The 17,409-nt window shown below is 46.7% G+C and overlaps 1 protein-coding gene across 2 annotated transcripts in view; it reads right to left on the bottom strand.

The window, feature by feature from the left end:
• LOC130122440 (phosphofurin acidic cluster sorting protein 2-like) overlaps positions 1 to 17,409 on the bottom strand; it is a 74,437-nt gene that overhangs the window by 4,597 nt on the left and 52,431 nt on the right. Inside the window, exons 10-23 of one of the 2 annotated variants that reach the window (XM_056291359.1) lie at positions 15,277 to 15,370; positions 14,146 to 14,229; positions 13,248 to 13,378; positions 12,623 to 12,755; positions 12,366 to 12,542; positions 11,836 to 11,942; positions 11,032 to 11,186; positions 9,830 to 9,940; positions 8,263 to 8,365; positions 5,538 to 5,580; positions 5,394 to 5,436; positions 1,039 to 1,177; positions 612 to 835; positions 157 to 270 (exon numbers count right to left, since the gene is read on the bottom strand). In XM_056291359.1, coding sequence (XP_056147334.1) covers positions 157 to 270; positions 612 to 835; positions 1,039 to 1,177; positions 5,394 to 5,436; positions 5,538 to 5,580; positions 8,263 to 8,365; positions 9,830 to 9,940; positions 11,032 to 11,186; positions 11,836 to 11,942; positions 12,366 to 12,542; positions 12,623 to 12,755; positions 13,248 to 13,378; positions 14,146 to 14,229; positions 15,277 to 15,370 — 1,658 coding nt within the window. The remainder of the gene's footprint in view (positions 1 to 156; positions 271 to 611; positions 836 to 1,038; positions 1,178 to 5,393; positions 5,437 to 5,537; positions 5,581 to 8,262; positions 8,366 to 9,829; positions 9,941 to 11,031; positions 11,187 to 11,835; positions 11,943 to 12,365; positions 12,543 to 12,622; positions 12,756 to 13,247; positions 13,379 to 14,145; positions 14,230 to 15,276; positions 15,371 to 17,409) is intronic. The other variant, XM_056291360.1, reaches the window with a different exon arrangement.

Here is a 17,409-nt window from a genome sequence, read left to right as displayed (position 1 = left end):
ACACGGCAGATAGAAGCCTGTTTGAAGAGGCATCTCTCATGTACGATTCTTCACATACAATGGCTATCCTCCCGCATGACCACTAGATGGCAGTAGAACCTCTCAAATCGGATGGCATGTGTGCGCGTGTGTAAGAGAGCCGTTTTGTGGCCTTACCTCTCAGCATCGTGTGCTGATGCTTGGCAGTACAGATCAACCTGCTGATACCATCAATTACTTGGCTCTTAGAGTCCAGCTCTTTTTCCTTGGGCTTCTTGCTGAGAAAAATCACTGTTGCGAAAGGGGCGAAAAAAACATTGTTATTTCGCATCGCACCCTATTTTCCTGACTGACAACTTTACACAACCAAGGGAGAGCCCCCGCCCAATCTCCACTTTACATAAACTGCATACTGTGCTGGTGTATAAATGGCACATATTATGTGGCTGTTTCCTCCTCGCGCTCCTGAACTAGTGGTTTCTTTGACTACTATGGGCATGATCGAAGAACTCCAACCAACTCTACAGCTTGTATGTCACCTGCCGTAACACCCGTACATCAACCCGGGGGTACAAAGCATCAGTGAAACCCACGTTTGATCCCCTGCCCTCGGTCTTCGCCAGTCACGTTACCTTTCTTGTTCTTCTCCTTCGTGACGACGGTCATGGCCATGCTGGGCGGAGGGGTGAGCTCTCCGCCACACGGCAGGCGGCTGACTTGCAGCGAGCGGAAGTTGCTCTTGAGCGTGTTCTTCAGCCCCACATCCCTCTTCTCTCCTTCCTTCTTCTTCTCCGGGCCCTGCCACGTCCAGTAGTCCACCTGCAGCCCCATCACCTCTCCGCCTGAACATGGAGAACTAAGAAGGGGGGGACAACAGGTCAGGAGCTAATTTTAGCACCTCTTTAACAGAAGCGTAAAATCAGTGATACAGGCACATGATAAAAAAAAAGAAAAGTGAGAAGGTTGGAAAAAATAGTCATCACCAATGCACGGCTTTGTTAGCATGATCTGATCCATGACATAGTAGCTAAAAAGAAGCGTAATGCAGACTCGTCATACCCAGCTCCAGAGACAGCGGTGGAGACAGAGGGAGACTGAGGAGGCGTGCTCCCGATCTCCTTCCCGTACGGACCAGCCGACGGGGGCGTCGGGGAGGACAGGATGCTGGTGCTGCCCACCATGGCGTCATCCGAGTCCACTGCGGAGGGGACAGGGATAATTTCACTCACAAGGCTTCCAAGTGAAAACACGCACACATTGCGGGTCTCAGAAATATGTTCCAGTTCTTCAAAAATAAATTGACTTGACTTCTTACCATCAATACCCATGTTGTAATACATCACTGTCAATTCTGCAGTAATCTCATAATATCTGAGCAAACTCAAGGTGTCACTATTTCAGCTAGTGGATCTGATCCATTCTGCCCCTCGGAGCTGATATCTGTGCCCTTGTGCAAAAGTCATTTTTCAGACCACAACTTCTGTCTAAGTATTTGTCCAGTGCTTGTGAATTATTAGCGTAACTACTATAAAGTCACATCAGCGCAGAGAACAGGCCTTCTGGGTGAAGCGAGTTTTCTAGCTGTGTGAGGCAGTTTGTAATGGCTTGTGCCTTTGTGTCAACACACACACTCCTCACCCACTTCTCAGGCCTTGTTCAGACTGCAGACAAATCGGATGTTTTCCTCAAACCAGATCTTTAAGAAAGACTGTCTGCACTGTTATTTGCAAGTGATCAGATCAGATTTGTGAGTCCAGACATCACCAACCTATATGCACGGGTTGCTGTGGTAACGACGTAGGTGTGAGTAACTACATATGCTGGTGATGCGGTTTAACAACACGGAAGCATGAGAAACAGAGCTCCATCATCTCGCTCTCTAAACAATCGCGCTGTCAAATCGTGGCGCAGAGCTCCTCCGTCGCACTAGACCAGCGGTCGGGAACCTATGGCTCGCGAGCCATATATGGCTCTTCCGGTGACGGCATATGGCTCCCAGACAATTTTGAGTTGAAAAATTAAAAAAAAAAAAAAATCAGTTTGTAACTGATTTTAAAATACGTGTGATATTTCTTAATAATACTGTGTCATTTTAAAGTAAACAGAAATTAGTTTTGAAGATAAATGTCACGGGTCACCCGTGGGTCGGGTCGGGAACCAATGGCTCGCGAGCATGTCCGGGTCATTGTAAAGGTGAAGAAATCAATTTTATCAGATAGCCAACTAGTTTATCCGCTTCAACCCTTGTAACGGAAAAGATGGCGAAAAGAAAAAAAGACGATGATTACCGTGCATTCCAGGCTGCGTGGACAGAGGAATTTGCATTTGTGGAGAGAGCAGGATCTGCGGTATGTCTAATATGCAATGATAAAATTGCATCGATGAAACGGTCAAATATAAAGCGGCACTTCGATACGCACCATGCTTCATTTGCATGGAAATATCCAGCGGGGGACAGCAGGAAAAGGGCATGCGAGGAGCTACAGCGGAGAGTGCAGACGAGTCAGCAGCAACTACGTGTGTGGACCAAGCAAGGGGACGGGAATTCCGCTAGCTTTGCGGGGGCTTTGGCAATAGTAAGGAATGGAAAGTCATTCACAGATGGCGAGTATGCCAAAACATTCATGCTTGATGTGGCCAATGAACTGTTTGATGACTTCCCAAATAAAGACGAGATAATCAAACGAATAAAAGACATGCCCCTGTCAGCAAGAACTGTGCACGATCGTAGCATCATGATGGCAAATCAAGTCGAGGAAACACAAATTAAGGACATAAACGCCGGGACATACTTTTCTCTCGCGTTAGATGAGTCAACAGACGTTAGCCATCTATCTCAGTGCAGTATAATTGCCAGGTATGCTGCAGGTGACACACTGCGTGAGGAAAGCTTGGCTGTTTTGCCAATGAAAGGGACAAGAGGAGAGGATTTATTCACGTCTTTCATGGAGTTTGCTAAAGAAAAAAACTACCGATGGATAAACTTATTTCTGTCTGTACTGACGGTGCACCCTGTATGTTGGGGAAGAACAAAGGATTTGTAGCGCTTCTCCGTGAACATGAAAAGAGAGCCATCCTAAGTTTTCATTGCAACCTGCACCAGGAGGAGCTTTGCGCTCAGACGTGTGGCCAGGAGCTTGGTGAGGTGATGTCGCTGGTCATTCGAGTGGTCAACGTTATTGTTGCCCGAGCTTTAAATGATCGCCAGTTTAAAGCTCTGTTAGAAGAAGTTGGGAATCATTATCCCGGTCTGCTTTTACACAGCAATGTGCATTGGTTGTCAAGGGGGAAGGTGCTCAGCCGTTTTGCAGCTTGCCTGAGTGAAATCCGGACTTTTCTTGAAATGAAAGGGGTCAAGCATCCTGAGCTAGACAACACTGACTGGCTCCTGCAGTTTCACTATCTCGTGGACATAACTGGCCATCTGAACCAGCTCAATGTGAAAATGCAAGGTATTGGAAATACAATCTCATCCCTTCAACAAGCAGTGTTTGCATTTGAAAGCAAGCTGGAAGTCTTTCTCAGGGACATTGAAACAGGTCGCCTTCTGCACTTTGAAAGACTGCAACAATTTAGAGATGCATGCTTAGCAAGTGACTCCACTCAACATCTGGATCTCCAGCAGCTAGCTGGCTTTACGTCCAATCTCCTGCAGTCATTCAAAGCACGTTTTGGAGAATTTCGTGCGCGCACTGGTCTTTTCAAGTTCATCACTCATCCACATGAGTGTGCAGTGGACAAAATCGACCTGACATGCATCCCCGGGGTCTCTATCGGAGACTTTGAGCTGGAAGTTGCTGACCTGAAGGCATCAGACATGTGGATGAGTAAGTTCAAGTCACTTAATGGAGAGTTGGAAAGTCTTGCGCGACAGCGAGCAGAGCTGGCGAGGGAACACAAGTGGACAGAAATTAAAAATCTTCAACCTGAAGACCAGCTGATTCTTAAAACTTGGAACGAGCTTCCTGTGACATACCACACAATGCAGCATGTGAGTATTGCCGTATTGACCATGTTTGGCTCTACATATGCATGTGAGCAGTCATTCTCGCATATGAGGAACATTAAGACCAACCTACGCTCACGTTTAACTGATGGAAGCCTCAACACCTGCATGAAGCTCAACATCACCACTTATGAACCAGACTACAAGGCCATCAGCAAAACCATGCAACACCAGAAGTCGCATTAAAAGTAAGACATATTTAATTTATTATACGTTAAAAATACTATATGGCTCTCAATGAAATATATTTAGAAATATTTGGCTTTTATGGCTCTCCCAGTCAAAAAGGTTCCTGACCCCTGCACTAGACAAACTCAAGCTGGTATACACTGTGATTTTGATGTCGTCATTGTGTGTCGTCATTGTGAGTGACGGTTTGAAATCCGATTTGGGGTGGCCAGAGCATCCGGAATAAGATGCATCTGTAGAAATCTGATTGGAATCGCATTTCAAACCATCCCCATGTGGTTTAGATCCAATTTGCAAAAATCACATTTGATGTGGTTATTCTGCTGTCCAGACTTTCTAAAATCAATCTGGATACAAAACGGATTTGGGCTGGCAGTCTGAACAAGGCCTTAAGTAAGGATGCAAGGAGTAGAGGTGATGAAGGTGGATGAGTTTAAATACTTGGAGTCAACTGTTCAAAGTAACGGGGAGTGCAGAAGAGAGGTGAAGAATAGAGTGCAGGCAGGGTGGAGAAGAGTATCAGGAGTGATTTGTGACAGGAGGGTACCAGCAAGAGTTAAAGGGAAGGTTTACAAGATGGTTGTGAGACCAGCTATATTATATGGTTTGGAGACAGTGGCACTGACAAAAAGACAGGAGGCAGAGCTGGAGGTGGCAGAGTTGAAGATGATAAGATTTTAATTGGGAGTGATGAAGAAGGACAAGATTAGGAACGAGTATATTAGAGGGACAGCTCAGGTTGGACGGTTTGGAGACAAAGCAAGAGAGACAAAATTGAGGTGGTTTGGACATGTGTGGAGGAGAGATGCTGGGTATATTGGGAGAAGGATGCTGAATATGGAGCTGCCAGGGAAGAGGAAAAGAGGAAGGCCAAAGAGGAGGTTTATGGATGTGGTGAGGGAGGACATGCAGGTGGCTGGTGTGACAGAGGAAGATGCAGAGGACAGGAAGAGATGGAAACGGATGATCCGCTGTGGCGACCCCTAACAGGAGCAGCAGAAAGTAGTAGTAGTAGTCTGAACAAAAGCCTTAGAGTTTCTCAGAGACCAAACACCACGTGGAGGAAAAAGGCTCCAAATCACAGATGACATTAAAGTAAGGTGCTGAGATATGACTATCATGATTTATTACAAGTACTAAAAATTAAAGTGCAACTGCAGCTTTTGGAAAATTCAGCATGAGGTCTAAAAAAAAAAAGAAAGCAGAAAGAGAGCCTCACCTGAGGTTGACAGACTGTGCTCCACAATGCCAACCTTCACAACCTGAGAGAAACAAGGTGTCGGTGTGAGTCAACAAAAAACAAAGATGCATAGAAGGTGTCCATGTTCTTATTGGCTGGCTTTGTATCAGAACAACTCCTTACCCCAATAAATGGCACAAACTTCTGACAGGAGTCTTCATCGGGGCTGTGGACAGAGACGAGAGGCCGTGAGTCGGGCTGGATTTGGGTGTTTGAACACTTCGACACTCCGGGGGCACACATGAACACAACTCGATGACCCTGAAAGGATGATGGCTTTCGCATCACCTCCACCATGCCCCATCACAGTGGCGATGGCACATGACTGTCTGGGGTGAAATGGGGGTTATTCTGGGGTTCACGCTACGATGAGATGAATGAGAGGACCGCTCCTTACAACCAAAAAAAAGAGAAAGGGGCCGTTTTCAGGAGAGCAGCTTGGGTTAGCGGAGCCACGTATAGCCACGTTAATGGCGACGGAGAGGTCAGGCCCACTGCGTGGCTGGTTTTAAACCTCGCAGGAAAAGCGGTTGTAGCTGTTGCTACATTAAAGACTGCCGACCACATGGACGACCCAGCAGGTCTGACCGTAACACAATAGGGGTGACCTGACTGTCTCCCTGCTCCCCGACCGTCTGAGGGAACTAGGAAAAGCAGAGCACACTCTATCATCTCCACTGAAGAAATTATTTAAGGGGAAAAAAAGCTGCATTTTGCACACCACCATCAAAAGTAAACTTGCAGCTATACTAAAATGATGGTCAACTCATGTCTTGAAGGCACAAGCTTATGTTGCTTACAAGCTTATGTAGAACATCTACATAATTCTGGCATCACATCTGAAAATCAGAAATCAATAAAACAATAAAGTGCTTGGAGAGTTTTATGGTGTGATATTTATATTTCTGTGGCCTAACCGTAGTCCAGGGCAAGCGATGAAACTGGGAGCATGGCTTTGTTTTCCCATATCCCTCAGCAAATGCGCTCCCCCATAATGATCAACAAATGAAAGTCAAGGGGATCATAAACAATTATTCATCTACTTATTTGATCAATATTGACACTTAAAAAAAGAAAAGAAAAAGGAGGCGTGTCCTGGCTGGCGCGATGACTTCGATTCACTTGAGAATGGTGATGGCTGGCTTAAACATTGCAACATTACGAGACTCAGCCTTTCACGTCCACGCATTCCATGTCCACCCAGGTTCTTCCATACTTTCAGCACCATCCATCCCCCAAGAATATCCCATGGAAAATAAAATAAAAAAAGAAAGGATCGTAGACTGTCTGGGACTGTTAGGTTGTTAGGCATGTCTTCACAGCAACAAAACAAGAGGACTGACAGTCAGAACCACGGTCACAACAAACCAAGGAAACGAGTGGGGACAGAGTGCGGCGTGGGGTTAGGGTGAGTATCGGGTGAGAAACGGGGGGATGTGAGACACACAGCGAGAGGCTCGGGCCAGATGGAGGAGAGAGGATACGGAGGGCAGAGGAAACAAGTTGAATTAGATACCTGATGTAAAAATCAAAATACAAACTTCTCTTCCTTGAATGCAAACCAAAGGGATAGGAGGGGGAGGAAGAAGGAATGCAACAGTGTTAATAAACGTGGCATATTAAGTACCTCCTGACCACTATGAGGCCACTCTTGACAAACAGGGGTGGGGGGGTGGGGGTGGGAAGGACACCATTTAAAACCTCACAGGAAACAAGCAAACCGACACGCAAGGCAACAGGCTCTTTGTTCAACAGCTACGAAAACCAACAGGAAGGTGTGTGGGTGTGTGTGTGGGTTTTTTGGGCGGGGGGGGGGGCGGGGGGGTTCTTCCTTTTCCCCCCCAATTGTAACTGGCCAATTACCCCACTCTTCCAAGCTGTTCCAGGGGAAGGCTGCAGACTACCACACGCCTCCTCCGATACATGTGGAGTCGCCAGCCGCTTCTTTTCACCTGACAGTGAGGAGTTTCGCCAGGGGGACGTAGCATGTGGGAGGATCACGCTATTCCCCCCAGTTCCCCCTCCGCCCCGACCGACCAGAGGAGGTGCTGGTGCAGTGACCAGGACACATACCCACATCCGGCTTCCCATCTGCAGACACGTCTGTAGGGACGCCCGAACAAACTGGAGGTAACACGGGGATTCGAACCGGTGATCCCCGTGTTGGTAGGCAACGGAATAGACTGCTACGCTGCCCGGACGACCCTGCATGTGTGTGTTTGTGTCGTCTTGTGAGGCAACTGGATTCTTGTCAGACCACGCCAGGGTAGGGAGCTGCGTAGGTCTGGAACTTCAGCCCTTGCACCACCCTTAAAGCTAAATTAGTTATGAACATGAATTTGAAAGAGGCTTGAACCTCCCATGTGCCTTGAGCTCTGTTGGGCCCGGGTCAAAAGGCAAACCTTCATCTCAGAGTAAACACATGTACGCTCCGACTGAGGATATGAACCAACTGAGACGACAATATCACCCCTTGTGTTTGTGTCTATCAATGTACATGCCTGTATGTGTAAATTTGCATGCATTTGCATTTACTGCAGCCAGTTTCCGCATGCGGTCGAGTTTGTGTTCCACTGAAAGCCGTGCTGGAGTCCAGAGAACAGGCTAGAGCAGCTGATCCTGGACTTCGGTGTATGGCTACATGCCATGAGAGGAGAGACATCGCAGAAACCGCCAACATAAGTGCATAACAACCGTTCCAAATGAGCACATGCGTCAAGAAGACATGCGAAGAACACACATGCACCCACATACACACACATGCATGCTCACACACACACACACACGCAGAGTTACAAAGACAGAACATTAATGTGCATGAACAGCCGTCTGGACAACGGGGCTTTACCTCTTCTGTTTGTAGGTGAGCATGGCTTCTGAGATGGGGAACTGGTGAGACACGTTGGCTCCGGCCAGGTATTGGACAACCCGCCCTGCTACATCGATGTTATCTGCCAGCAACAGGGACAAACACGAATAAGCAACGCAACCCGCTTTACTGATAAAGTCACACGTTTACCGAATAACTAACAAAATGCAAACACACACAGACCACTAGAGGGGTTTTAAAACGGATCAGTCACGCGACACCAAACCAAGGAGGGTGGTTAGTGCAGGAGTGTGCACTGGGTGTGTAATATCATTAAAACCATTTGTGGCTGAGGGAAGCCATAAGATGCTCAAGATAAATGATGTGCCCGACAGGTGGGGGGCGCAACGCTGCCGGACATTTTCTAGCTGAAATTTATAGACTGCACAAACTCAGATTTGCTTCTCCGTGAATTTTCCTGCAATTCTCTACAATGCAAGTATTGCACACGCCTCGCACTTCGACAAAACAATTCTAAGGGCAGGTAAAGTCAAAATACTTTCACCAATGGATGAGGATCCAGTTTTTCCACATGTCCTTGTGGACTGTTTTTGGGATTATTCACACAGTATGCAGGTCCGTGTCTCGGATTGGTGTCTAATGATCAAATTCAGTCTGATCAGTTAAACTGGAAGGTGGGGCTGTGTGAACACTGGACCTGGCAAGGCAAGCGAGGACGGGGGGGAAGAATGGAGTGAGAGGCTTGTTCATGAATGCTGATTTGTCTTTGTGTACGTGTGTGTTCACATGTTTGTAAGCCAACAACACCGAGCCTTACAACCCGCACGTGGCTGTACACATGATGACATGAAAGCCACTTTACTTGACATTGTATTCGTACAATAAAGAGGATTTTTACAATGAACGTGTTCTCTGTATTCAGCCCATCCTCTGGTATAGCAGCTACGGGCAGCTTCAGCGCCCGGGGACCAGCTCCAGTTCTTCTTTCCACTGCCTTACTCAGGGGCACAGACAGGAGTATTAACCCTAACATGCATGTCTTTCTGATAATTGATAATCTTCTTGGTCATTGAAACGCAATTCTAATTATTGCATCAGTTCTAAAGATACCCCCCCCCTTTCTTTACCCTATTCTAATGGAGTCCATATTGGTTATTTAACAACTGGTTTCCTGGTGGCAAAATATAATGAACTGCAGTTCAAGGTGATATCATAGTTGATAAATTACATTAATCGAATAAGAAAGAAAAGGAAATGTGACACAAGCACATTTTTTTTAATCTTAGATGAGTCCGACCTGCAACGCTACGCGGTGTCAGTTTCCAATAAGGGACACTTATGGGAACGGGGTGGTGGGGGAAAAGCAATAACATGGAATCATTCCACCGGGAAGAGACGGCCACAGCTGTTTCCAGCCCGTGCATCCAAACCCACCTTCCCCATCAGCCACCCTCTGACCCACGCTCTGACCCCATCTCTTCCCGTTTCACGCTGGGCGAACACCAGACACACAAAGCTGCCTCAGGCTGTACACTGATCCATACTAGAGACACGGAACGATGAGAAAACACAGGCTCCGACCTACCTGAGGTGGGCCGTTCTGACCTGCAGAACAGCTCCCTCCATGCCGTGTCCATAAAGATGCTGTTGAATCTGCTGTCGAAGGAGGCCACGTACTTGGCCAGGGGATGAGAACCTGTGCGTAAAAAGCAAAGTGTGAGGCCTCCGATGGATTTGGGTATAAAAGTAGCTGACAAGCTAGTAATGGGTACATTTACATGCACACTGATAATGCCACCACAAACTAATAAAAGTGCGACTCCCACTTCAACAGCAGTCATGTACAGTCTATGCCTTCATCTGATCATTTTTATTTGTTTAAGTCAAAACTGAAGTAAGTGTAAAGTGATTAAGATATTTCACCTTGGTGTTTGCTTAATCTTATGATGTAAGGTGCATTTATTTATGTACATGTCTTGGTCAGGTTGGTTTTTTGAATGGCAGAGCCCTTCCACTAAGATTTTACAAGGATCCATTGTTGTCTTTCCATTATGCTGAAGCCAAAATAAAGTCAGTATGTGCTGTGCCATGCTGGTGAGGAGTCATGTGCAGTTTTACCGCTTGTGTTTCCATTAGTGTCGGAGGTAAAATCCGGACTTGAACGTTCCACAGAACAACTACAATGACAAATGACGCCATGCAGCAGTGTCCATTAATGTAATGTACATGACCAAGACACATTCAGACATTTCTGTTGGTTTTGCTTTCTGATGGAAACATACAAACGCCTGCTCATTTCAATACAAGCTGTAGGATCATTACAGGACGACACAATGGCGCTACAGCTGATCATCACCATACCAGATGTGGCGTTACTGGATGTGACCTGGATGTAAAACCAATCGCTGAATACCAACATCATTAACCACTCCCACTGGCAAAATCTGGCTGGGTTGAGCACGGTTATCAGACGGTGCCGAAATCCATCCAATGGGATTGGAACCATTGGATGGATTTCGGCACCAGTGGTTCCAATCCATTCCACTTCAAACTACGAACTATTGGAAATGCAACTGGAATGGTTACTTTACGTGCTCAGAACCATTCTGCCTGTGCTATGGAAATGCACCACATGTAAACCTGGGTATTAGAAAAAAATGCATTGTTATGAACAATGTAAATGCTTTATTAAAAATATCAAACTCCTTAAAGTGATTACTCCCAGTAACTGTGGCATTGGTAAGCATGTGAACGTGCTGACGGAATAGTATTTGACATCTGCCTTACCAATGGGGATGATCAGGAAGCGTATGTAGCTCAGCCAGTCTGGGGTCTTGTTGGCCAACTGCTCCACAAAGAACCTCAGGATGGTGCTGAGGTAGCTCTGATCTCCTGCTATGGCCACCTTGATTGTAGGTGGCGTCTGTGCATTGCAGTTACAGCTGCGAGGGTGGTAACACGGTGATGGTTAGCAAGAAAATCAGGATGTAAAGTATAAGTTTGTCAAAAATAGGTAAATAAAAGAGTCTGTATCAGAGAGGGCGAAGAAGAAAAGGGTGGCTTCTGAGACAACGCTGTGCACCTCAGCCAAAGCAGTGACAGGCACTGAGCACTTGTGTTAACATCATGGGAACAATGTGCATGGCTCTGCAGGACATGACCCCAGCTGGAGTAAATCAGGGTGACTCGGGGGTGGGGGCAGGTGTGTGAGAAAAAGGTCCGCTGTGTGGCAACAGAGAAACGAGACATGGGTTTGACAGAAGCAACGCAGCCTTGTCTTCAGCTGACACAACTTCCTGGGGCTATGGCAGTTGAGAGGACAGATCCCAGACAGAAACGAAAGGCTGAAAGTCAGCCTTTATGGAAAAAAGGGCTTGTTCTGAAGAGATAGAGTTCACAGGCAGGGGGTGCGCCTGCATACGTGAGCAAATGTATCCTCAAGTTGTCTGGCAGACAGCCGAGCTACGTGTCAAATCTTTTGTCAAGGAGCGCTTTCAGACGATGAGCCAGAAGGGACCTGGCTTTGGGATTTGTAATAACTAATGTCACTCATGGAGTGCTTGTGTGCACACTTCTTTGCAAAAAACTCACAATCTCTGGATACGGGTGACAATCGTGTTGAAGGCAGCCTGAACATCAGCAGCAGAGCAGGTGGAGACAATGGGCTGGCCCTGCTCGTGCAGCAGCTCTGCTACGTACTGCACCGAGACACACATGAGAGGGATGGGGTGAGTATATGGACACACACAGACAGGCAGGGCTAAGCACGGTAAAATAAGATAAACAAGACAAATACACTTGCGAAGTACAGGATGGTCAGTCTCCCAAACCTTGTTACTTTTGTACTGCAGACTAAATGAAACTCTTTTTCATAGTTTTTCTAGATATCCGTATTGTTTTTAATGCTGTTATTTTAGTCAATAGGCGGTAAATATGGGGAAATACCAGCTCTGGGAACAGCTACAGGAATAACAATAGACTGGTAACATCGCTAGCAACTTAGCTGTAAACCCTGCATGAAGCCGCATGGCCTGTGTGTATCTGTGGATGATGGGCTGAATGAAAAGGACTCAATGGTAGAGGAATTAGTCCCCGAAAAACACATACACACACTCACGAACCTGTCCTTGCCATTCCATGGTGTTAATGAGGATAATGCTCTCTGGGAGGCGCTCATCGGAGATGAGTATCTGGTTTAGCTGGTCGTACACCGACTTCCTAGGAACCTGGGAGCCAGTCAAAACCAGAGAGTCAGAGAATGGCACCAACCTGCGCATCTCTGTCTGAAAACTGGAGCGCTGGAGAGGACAGCATATTTTAGGTTTGACGCCATGTGCCTCATTTCAGGCGCTCTTGCTGGACACGTGACAATCTCTACCTGCGCTATGAGCCGTGAGTCTGGGGAGCATTCACTTTCCATGCTGCTGGTCCTGTCGCTCTGGGCCTTGGAGTTCTGTCTGTCCTTCATGGAAGTGCTTCGAGGCCGCCTCTGGAGCTTGTTCTCCACTTTACTGAGTAGTTAAAAAAAAATGCAAGGAACTCAAATGTTGTGACAGCAAAAGAAACAGGTCCGATGGGCTCTTATGTGTACTGGTAGATATAAGAACAGAAGTAAAATATAGTCTACTCGTGCCTCCTTGAATTTTATTTCGCTCTGGCTGCCACCAACAACACCTTGAAAACTAGATACAATGAAACTTCATCTGACCCTAGTGGCTTGGTCAGCCCATAATACACAAAGATTAAAAAAAGGGTTTCAATGCAGCATCATTCTCCACGTATCATAAAATAAATATCCAGATCAGAACAGTTTTTGAATGAGAACCCTTTGCTGGACATGATCATGGAATGTGTCCCAGGAAATACTGACTGTACTAAATGTTATGTATAGTAATTTCTAAAATAAAGATCCAGCACAATTTTTCTTCCCTATAACACAGTTGCTGAAATAATGAAGCCTGTCTTCCCACTTTGTTGCTTAAAACATTCATCTAGCAGCATACCTTGGGGACATGTGGTTTTGGGACTCCGTCTTGCAGAGCTTGCCGACAGTGCCGGCCAGCCGTTCGGTGCTGACATCCCAGCTGCCACTCACCTCTGCTGTCCCCGGGCCTCCATCCTCAGGCTCCGTCTCCTAAAAGGGGAGGAGGGTAGGGTGAGGGGAGACAAATACTTGTTAGTTTCAAGGGGTTGCTCAGGACAATGTCGATCCTTGTCTTGCGAAACCCCTCTCTGCTTCAGCTTCTTTCTCTTGCTTTTCCTTTCCTTATTTGGCATGCTGCACATCACCACCAACACATCATAGGCAAGAAGAGCGCACCTACTTGGCAGGTATAGAGTGTTGCAGGCTTAGAGGGGAGTTTAACTCAGCTGTTGAGGCCGGTGTGTGTGTAGTGGTAACAATGTTGTAGGCCCACCGTGACGGAAGAACACGGAAGATTGAGGTGTCTTGGCAGGTGGCCAGGAGATGTTTCTCTTGCCCCCTTGGACAATCAGTACGATGGAGCAGTGAGTTCACCCAGCTAGCATGCTGGTTGTGCGTGTGTGTGTGTGTGTGTGTGGGGGGGTGTTACAGAGGCTGCTTTAGACTAACAAACAGCATGTGGGAAACAAACAAATAAACAGCTGTGCCTCTCGGTCTTTCCTCCTCAAACAAGATTTCTCCAGCATGAGGCCGCCCTGTCTGCTCTGCTCATCCATAATAGATGATGTCAGGGTTTTTTTTTCTTTTTTCTGCCCCACTAGCAAACTATCTCCCCTTTTACTTTCTCGACCTGGGACGGGGAAAGACATTATAGCAGAGGGAGAATACAACAGAGAGAGGACAGAGGACATAGTGGACAAGTGAAAGTGCTGTCATTCCAAAAACAAAATCAAGGGGAAAAAGAAAAAAAAAAGTACCCCAACAGTTGTTTCTGGGACGCTGTCATCCTGATACCTGGCCCCTTGCATTTTACATCTGTCCACGGATAAGAACTCGCCGCTCTGCAGAGAAAGAATGCACAAACGCACAGTTCAGAACCCTTTAAACATTTGGTGTACTGCCGATGTATAAATATCGCAAACTCTGGCAGCCCTACGTGGAGTGTTGTGGTCCATCTGTTCAGGCCCAGGCTGACCGACTTCATCCCATGTGCCAGACTACATACCAACTTCACAGAGGAGGCTCAAGCTCTACCTAGCCAAACTTGGTGACAGTGGTAGATCTGGCAGAATAAATATATACATGTAGGGTGCCCGACAGCCAGGGTGGGCTTCGACGCCTGCTCCCTCTCAGTCAGCTCCAAATTCACCCAAGCAACTTCTAACAAGCATGTGCGAAACAAAAAGTTCTCACACTCGCCTGTCTATTTGTGTCTGAGTGCTTACAGCAACTTCTAGATCTACCTTCCACTCTGCACACTCGAAGCGAAAAGATTTATTAGGTTATAGCTGTCTGCAATACTGTGGACTGTTTTAGGAAAGATTAAAAAAGATTCCCAGATATTCATAAACAATTCTCCCAGTCTGGCCATCCTTCTCCCGGCACCATAAATCACCGGGACCGAGAATCAAGAGAATGCTGCATTCAAGCGCTGTATATGGGTTTGAGGGTAAAGTTATTTGTTTGTGGGGGAGGCAGTGGTTGGAACTGGGGGTCATTTACTGTCTGTCTCTATAAATAACAGGAATGAAGTTTGTGTGACATGTGCCCCCTGTACCCACCATACCCTGCATGGTTGGGGGTTTAGCAGGAAGGAGCCATGTTCTAGGATCACGTTGCAGTCCGTACTCAGAATGACTGGTTAAAAGCATCGCGGTCCAAGCGTGCCCTCGGGAATCCCTGGACCGCTATACAAGGCTAATGGCTTGTCCGGACTTTAAACAGGTACTCGGGGCACTTCTTTTACGCAACACTGAGTCCAAAAAAAAAAAGAAAAATATATATCCACTGATGGTGAGAGGACAGAACGTGAACGAGATGAGGCGGGGTTAGCAGTTACAGGAGTTAGCTAATTAAGACTTGGGTCAGATACGCTATCGTCAACTTACTGGACATGACAGCTCTCTCTGTTGGCTCCTTTGACTGTGAAGGCTTCCGATCTCTGTCTGGGAACTGGAGTGAGACATCCCTTCAAAAAACGGCCTGAAAACAAAGATAAATATTTGTGTTCATGTCTGGATCTATGACCAGTGTTTTTGTAATAACATTTAAAAAAAAAATTTCTTAGCCAGGCTCATCAAATATAGGCCTAAAGAACCTTAATTACAGATACTATGTTAGACATGAATATTTGAACTGGGTACTGCTTGCTGATCTTTTTACAACAACCACACTGCAACTTAACTTGAACTACAGCTCCGTGGCTAAAACAGTTCTTTCAACATTATGGGGCAGATGAACTAACATGTTGGCACCCGTTTTGGGCGTGATCGCAACGTGCGCCTAAAAAACATGGCATGGTATGTATGAACACACCACACATGGCTAAAACCGCATTTTGCCTGCCACACTAGTGCAGAATGACAAGTTGCGCTTCTGCTACTCATGCATAAGCATTCACAGGAGGGTCGAGGGAAAAGTGGGAGTTTTGCACAACAAACATGGGGGAGATGCGCAAGGAGAGACTGATGACCTATTCCGTTGCATGTTTATTTTGCGGTGAAATTTGTCTGCCTCTTAAAAGTAGGTGTAATCCAGGTAGCCCGAGTTAAAAAAGTTGAAACATTAACAATTACCTGCCAACAGCACCAAAATAACTACTGCATCGCTGTCTTTATGCATGCTCAATAACCCAGGTAAGAAAATCACAGGAAGTATGAATCTGCATTTGAAACTGGTGGTTTTCGGTTGTTATGCCCACTGTATTGTTTATAAGGGTGGGGACACCTGCAGCCAGTAGAGACTGAAGAGGTCACGTAGGTGAGTGATGAAATGTTTCTCCCAATAAACATTGTGTCCATATGAACTGATTCATCTTTCTGTGGCGCTGCATCACTGGTTACTTTTAACATGAGTAAGAGAGCGAATAACAAGTCTGAACACAACTATGAACAATAACATCGTCCAGTTACTTTTTAGGAACGTTAGTTGTCCTGCGAGGGTGTATATAAATAAAGAGTGAGGCTCACAAAGCCCAGAAGAAATTTCGCAACAACTTATCTCAACAGACCGAATTAGACTTTCATCCTGTAGAGGGCTCAGTCGTATCTACGCCCTCCACATCTCTACCTGTTCAGTAACCACTGTCCGCCCCCCCCCCCCTTTCTCCAATTATACTTGTCCAATTACCCCACTCTCCCAAGCCGTCCCAGTCGCTGCTCCACCCCATCTGTCGATCCGGGGAGGGCTGCAGACTACCACATGCCTCCTCCGATACATGTGGAGTCACCAGCCGCTTCTTTTCACCTGACAGTGAAGAGTTTCACCAGGGGGACGTAGCGCATGGGAGGATCACACTAATCCCCCCCACTTCCCCCTCCCCTCCGAACAGGCGCCCCGACTGACCAGAGGAGGCGCTAGTGCAGCGACCAGGACACACACCCACATCCGGCTCCCCACCTGAAGACACAGCCAGTTGTGTCTGTCTGTAGGAACACCCGACCAAGCTGGAGGTAACACGGGGATTCGATCCGGTGATCCCCTTGTTGGTAGGCAATGGAACAGACCGCCACGCTACCCGGACGCCCATCAGTAACAAGTGTTTGCTGTACAATTTCTTCCAAAGGTGTTAAATCTCTTTATTGTGGAGGTCCTCCACGTCTCCACCAGTTTTGCTGGCTTGTGCCCTGTTAAAAGCAACCTTTTCCTTTGTTTTCCTTTTGATGTCCTGCCATCTTTTTTTAACTTCTTCCACTTCCCCACGAGTAGCTAATACAGCATTAATTTCATTTGTTATAGCCGTCCAAACAGAATAATTTTTGGGTGGGAGTACAATTACGCCCCTTTAGTATCTGTAGGTTTAAATGATACCCATACACAAGTATATCCATTTCATCAGCGCTAAACTTTTGTTTTCTTTTTCTGAGAGTCGGCGAGTCCACAATGGATGAAGGGAGGCCCGTTCCATTGCTTGTTTAAACCAGGCGCTGCAAATCACGTTTAGAGGGCAATGAAGTGCGCCGAGTACGCGCTAAGCCACAGGTCTGGTACATCCGACATAAAACGAAAAGGCACAGCATACG

Source organism: Lampris incognitus, chromosome 13 (assembly GCF_029633865.1).
Source record: "Lampris incognitus isolate fLamInc1 chromosome 13, fLamInc1.hap2, whole genome shotgun sequence".
NCBI lineage: Eukaryota > Metazoa > Chordata > Actinopteri > Lampriformes > Lampridae > Lampris > Lampris incognitus.
This window is presented reverse-complemented; position numbering and strand designations above follow the sequence as displayed.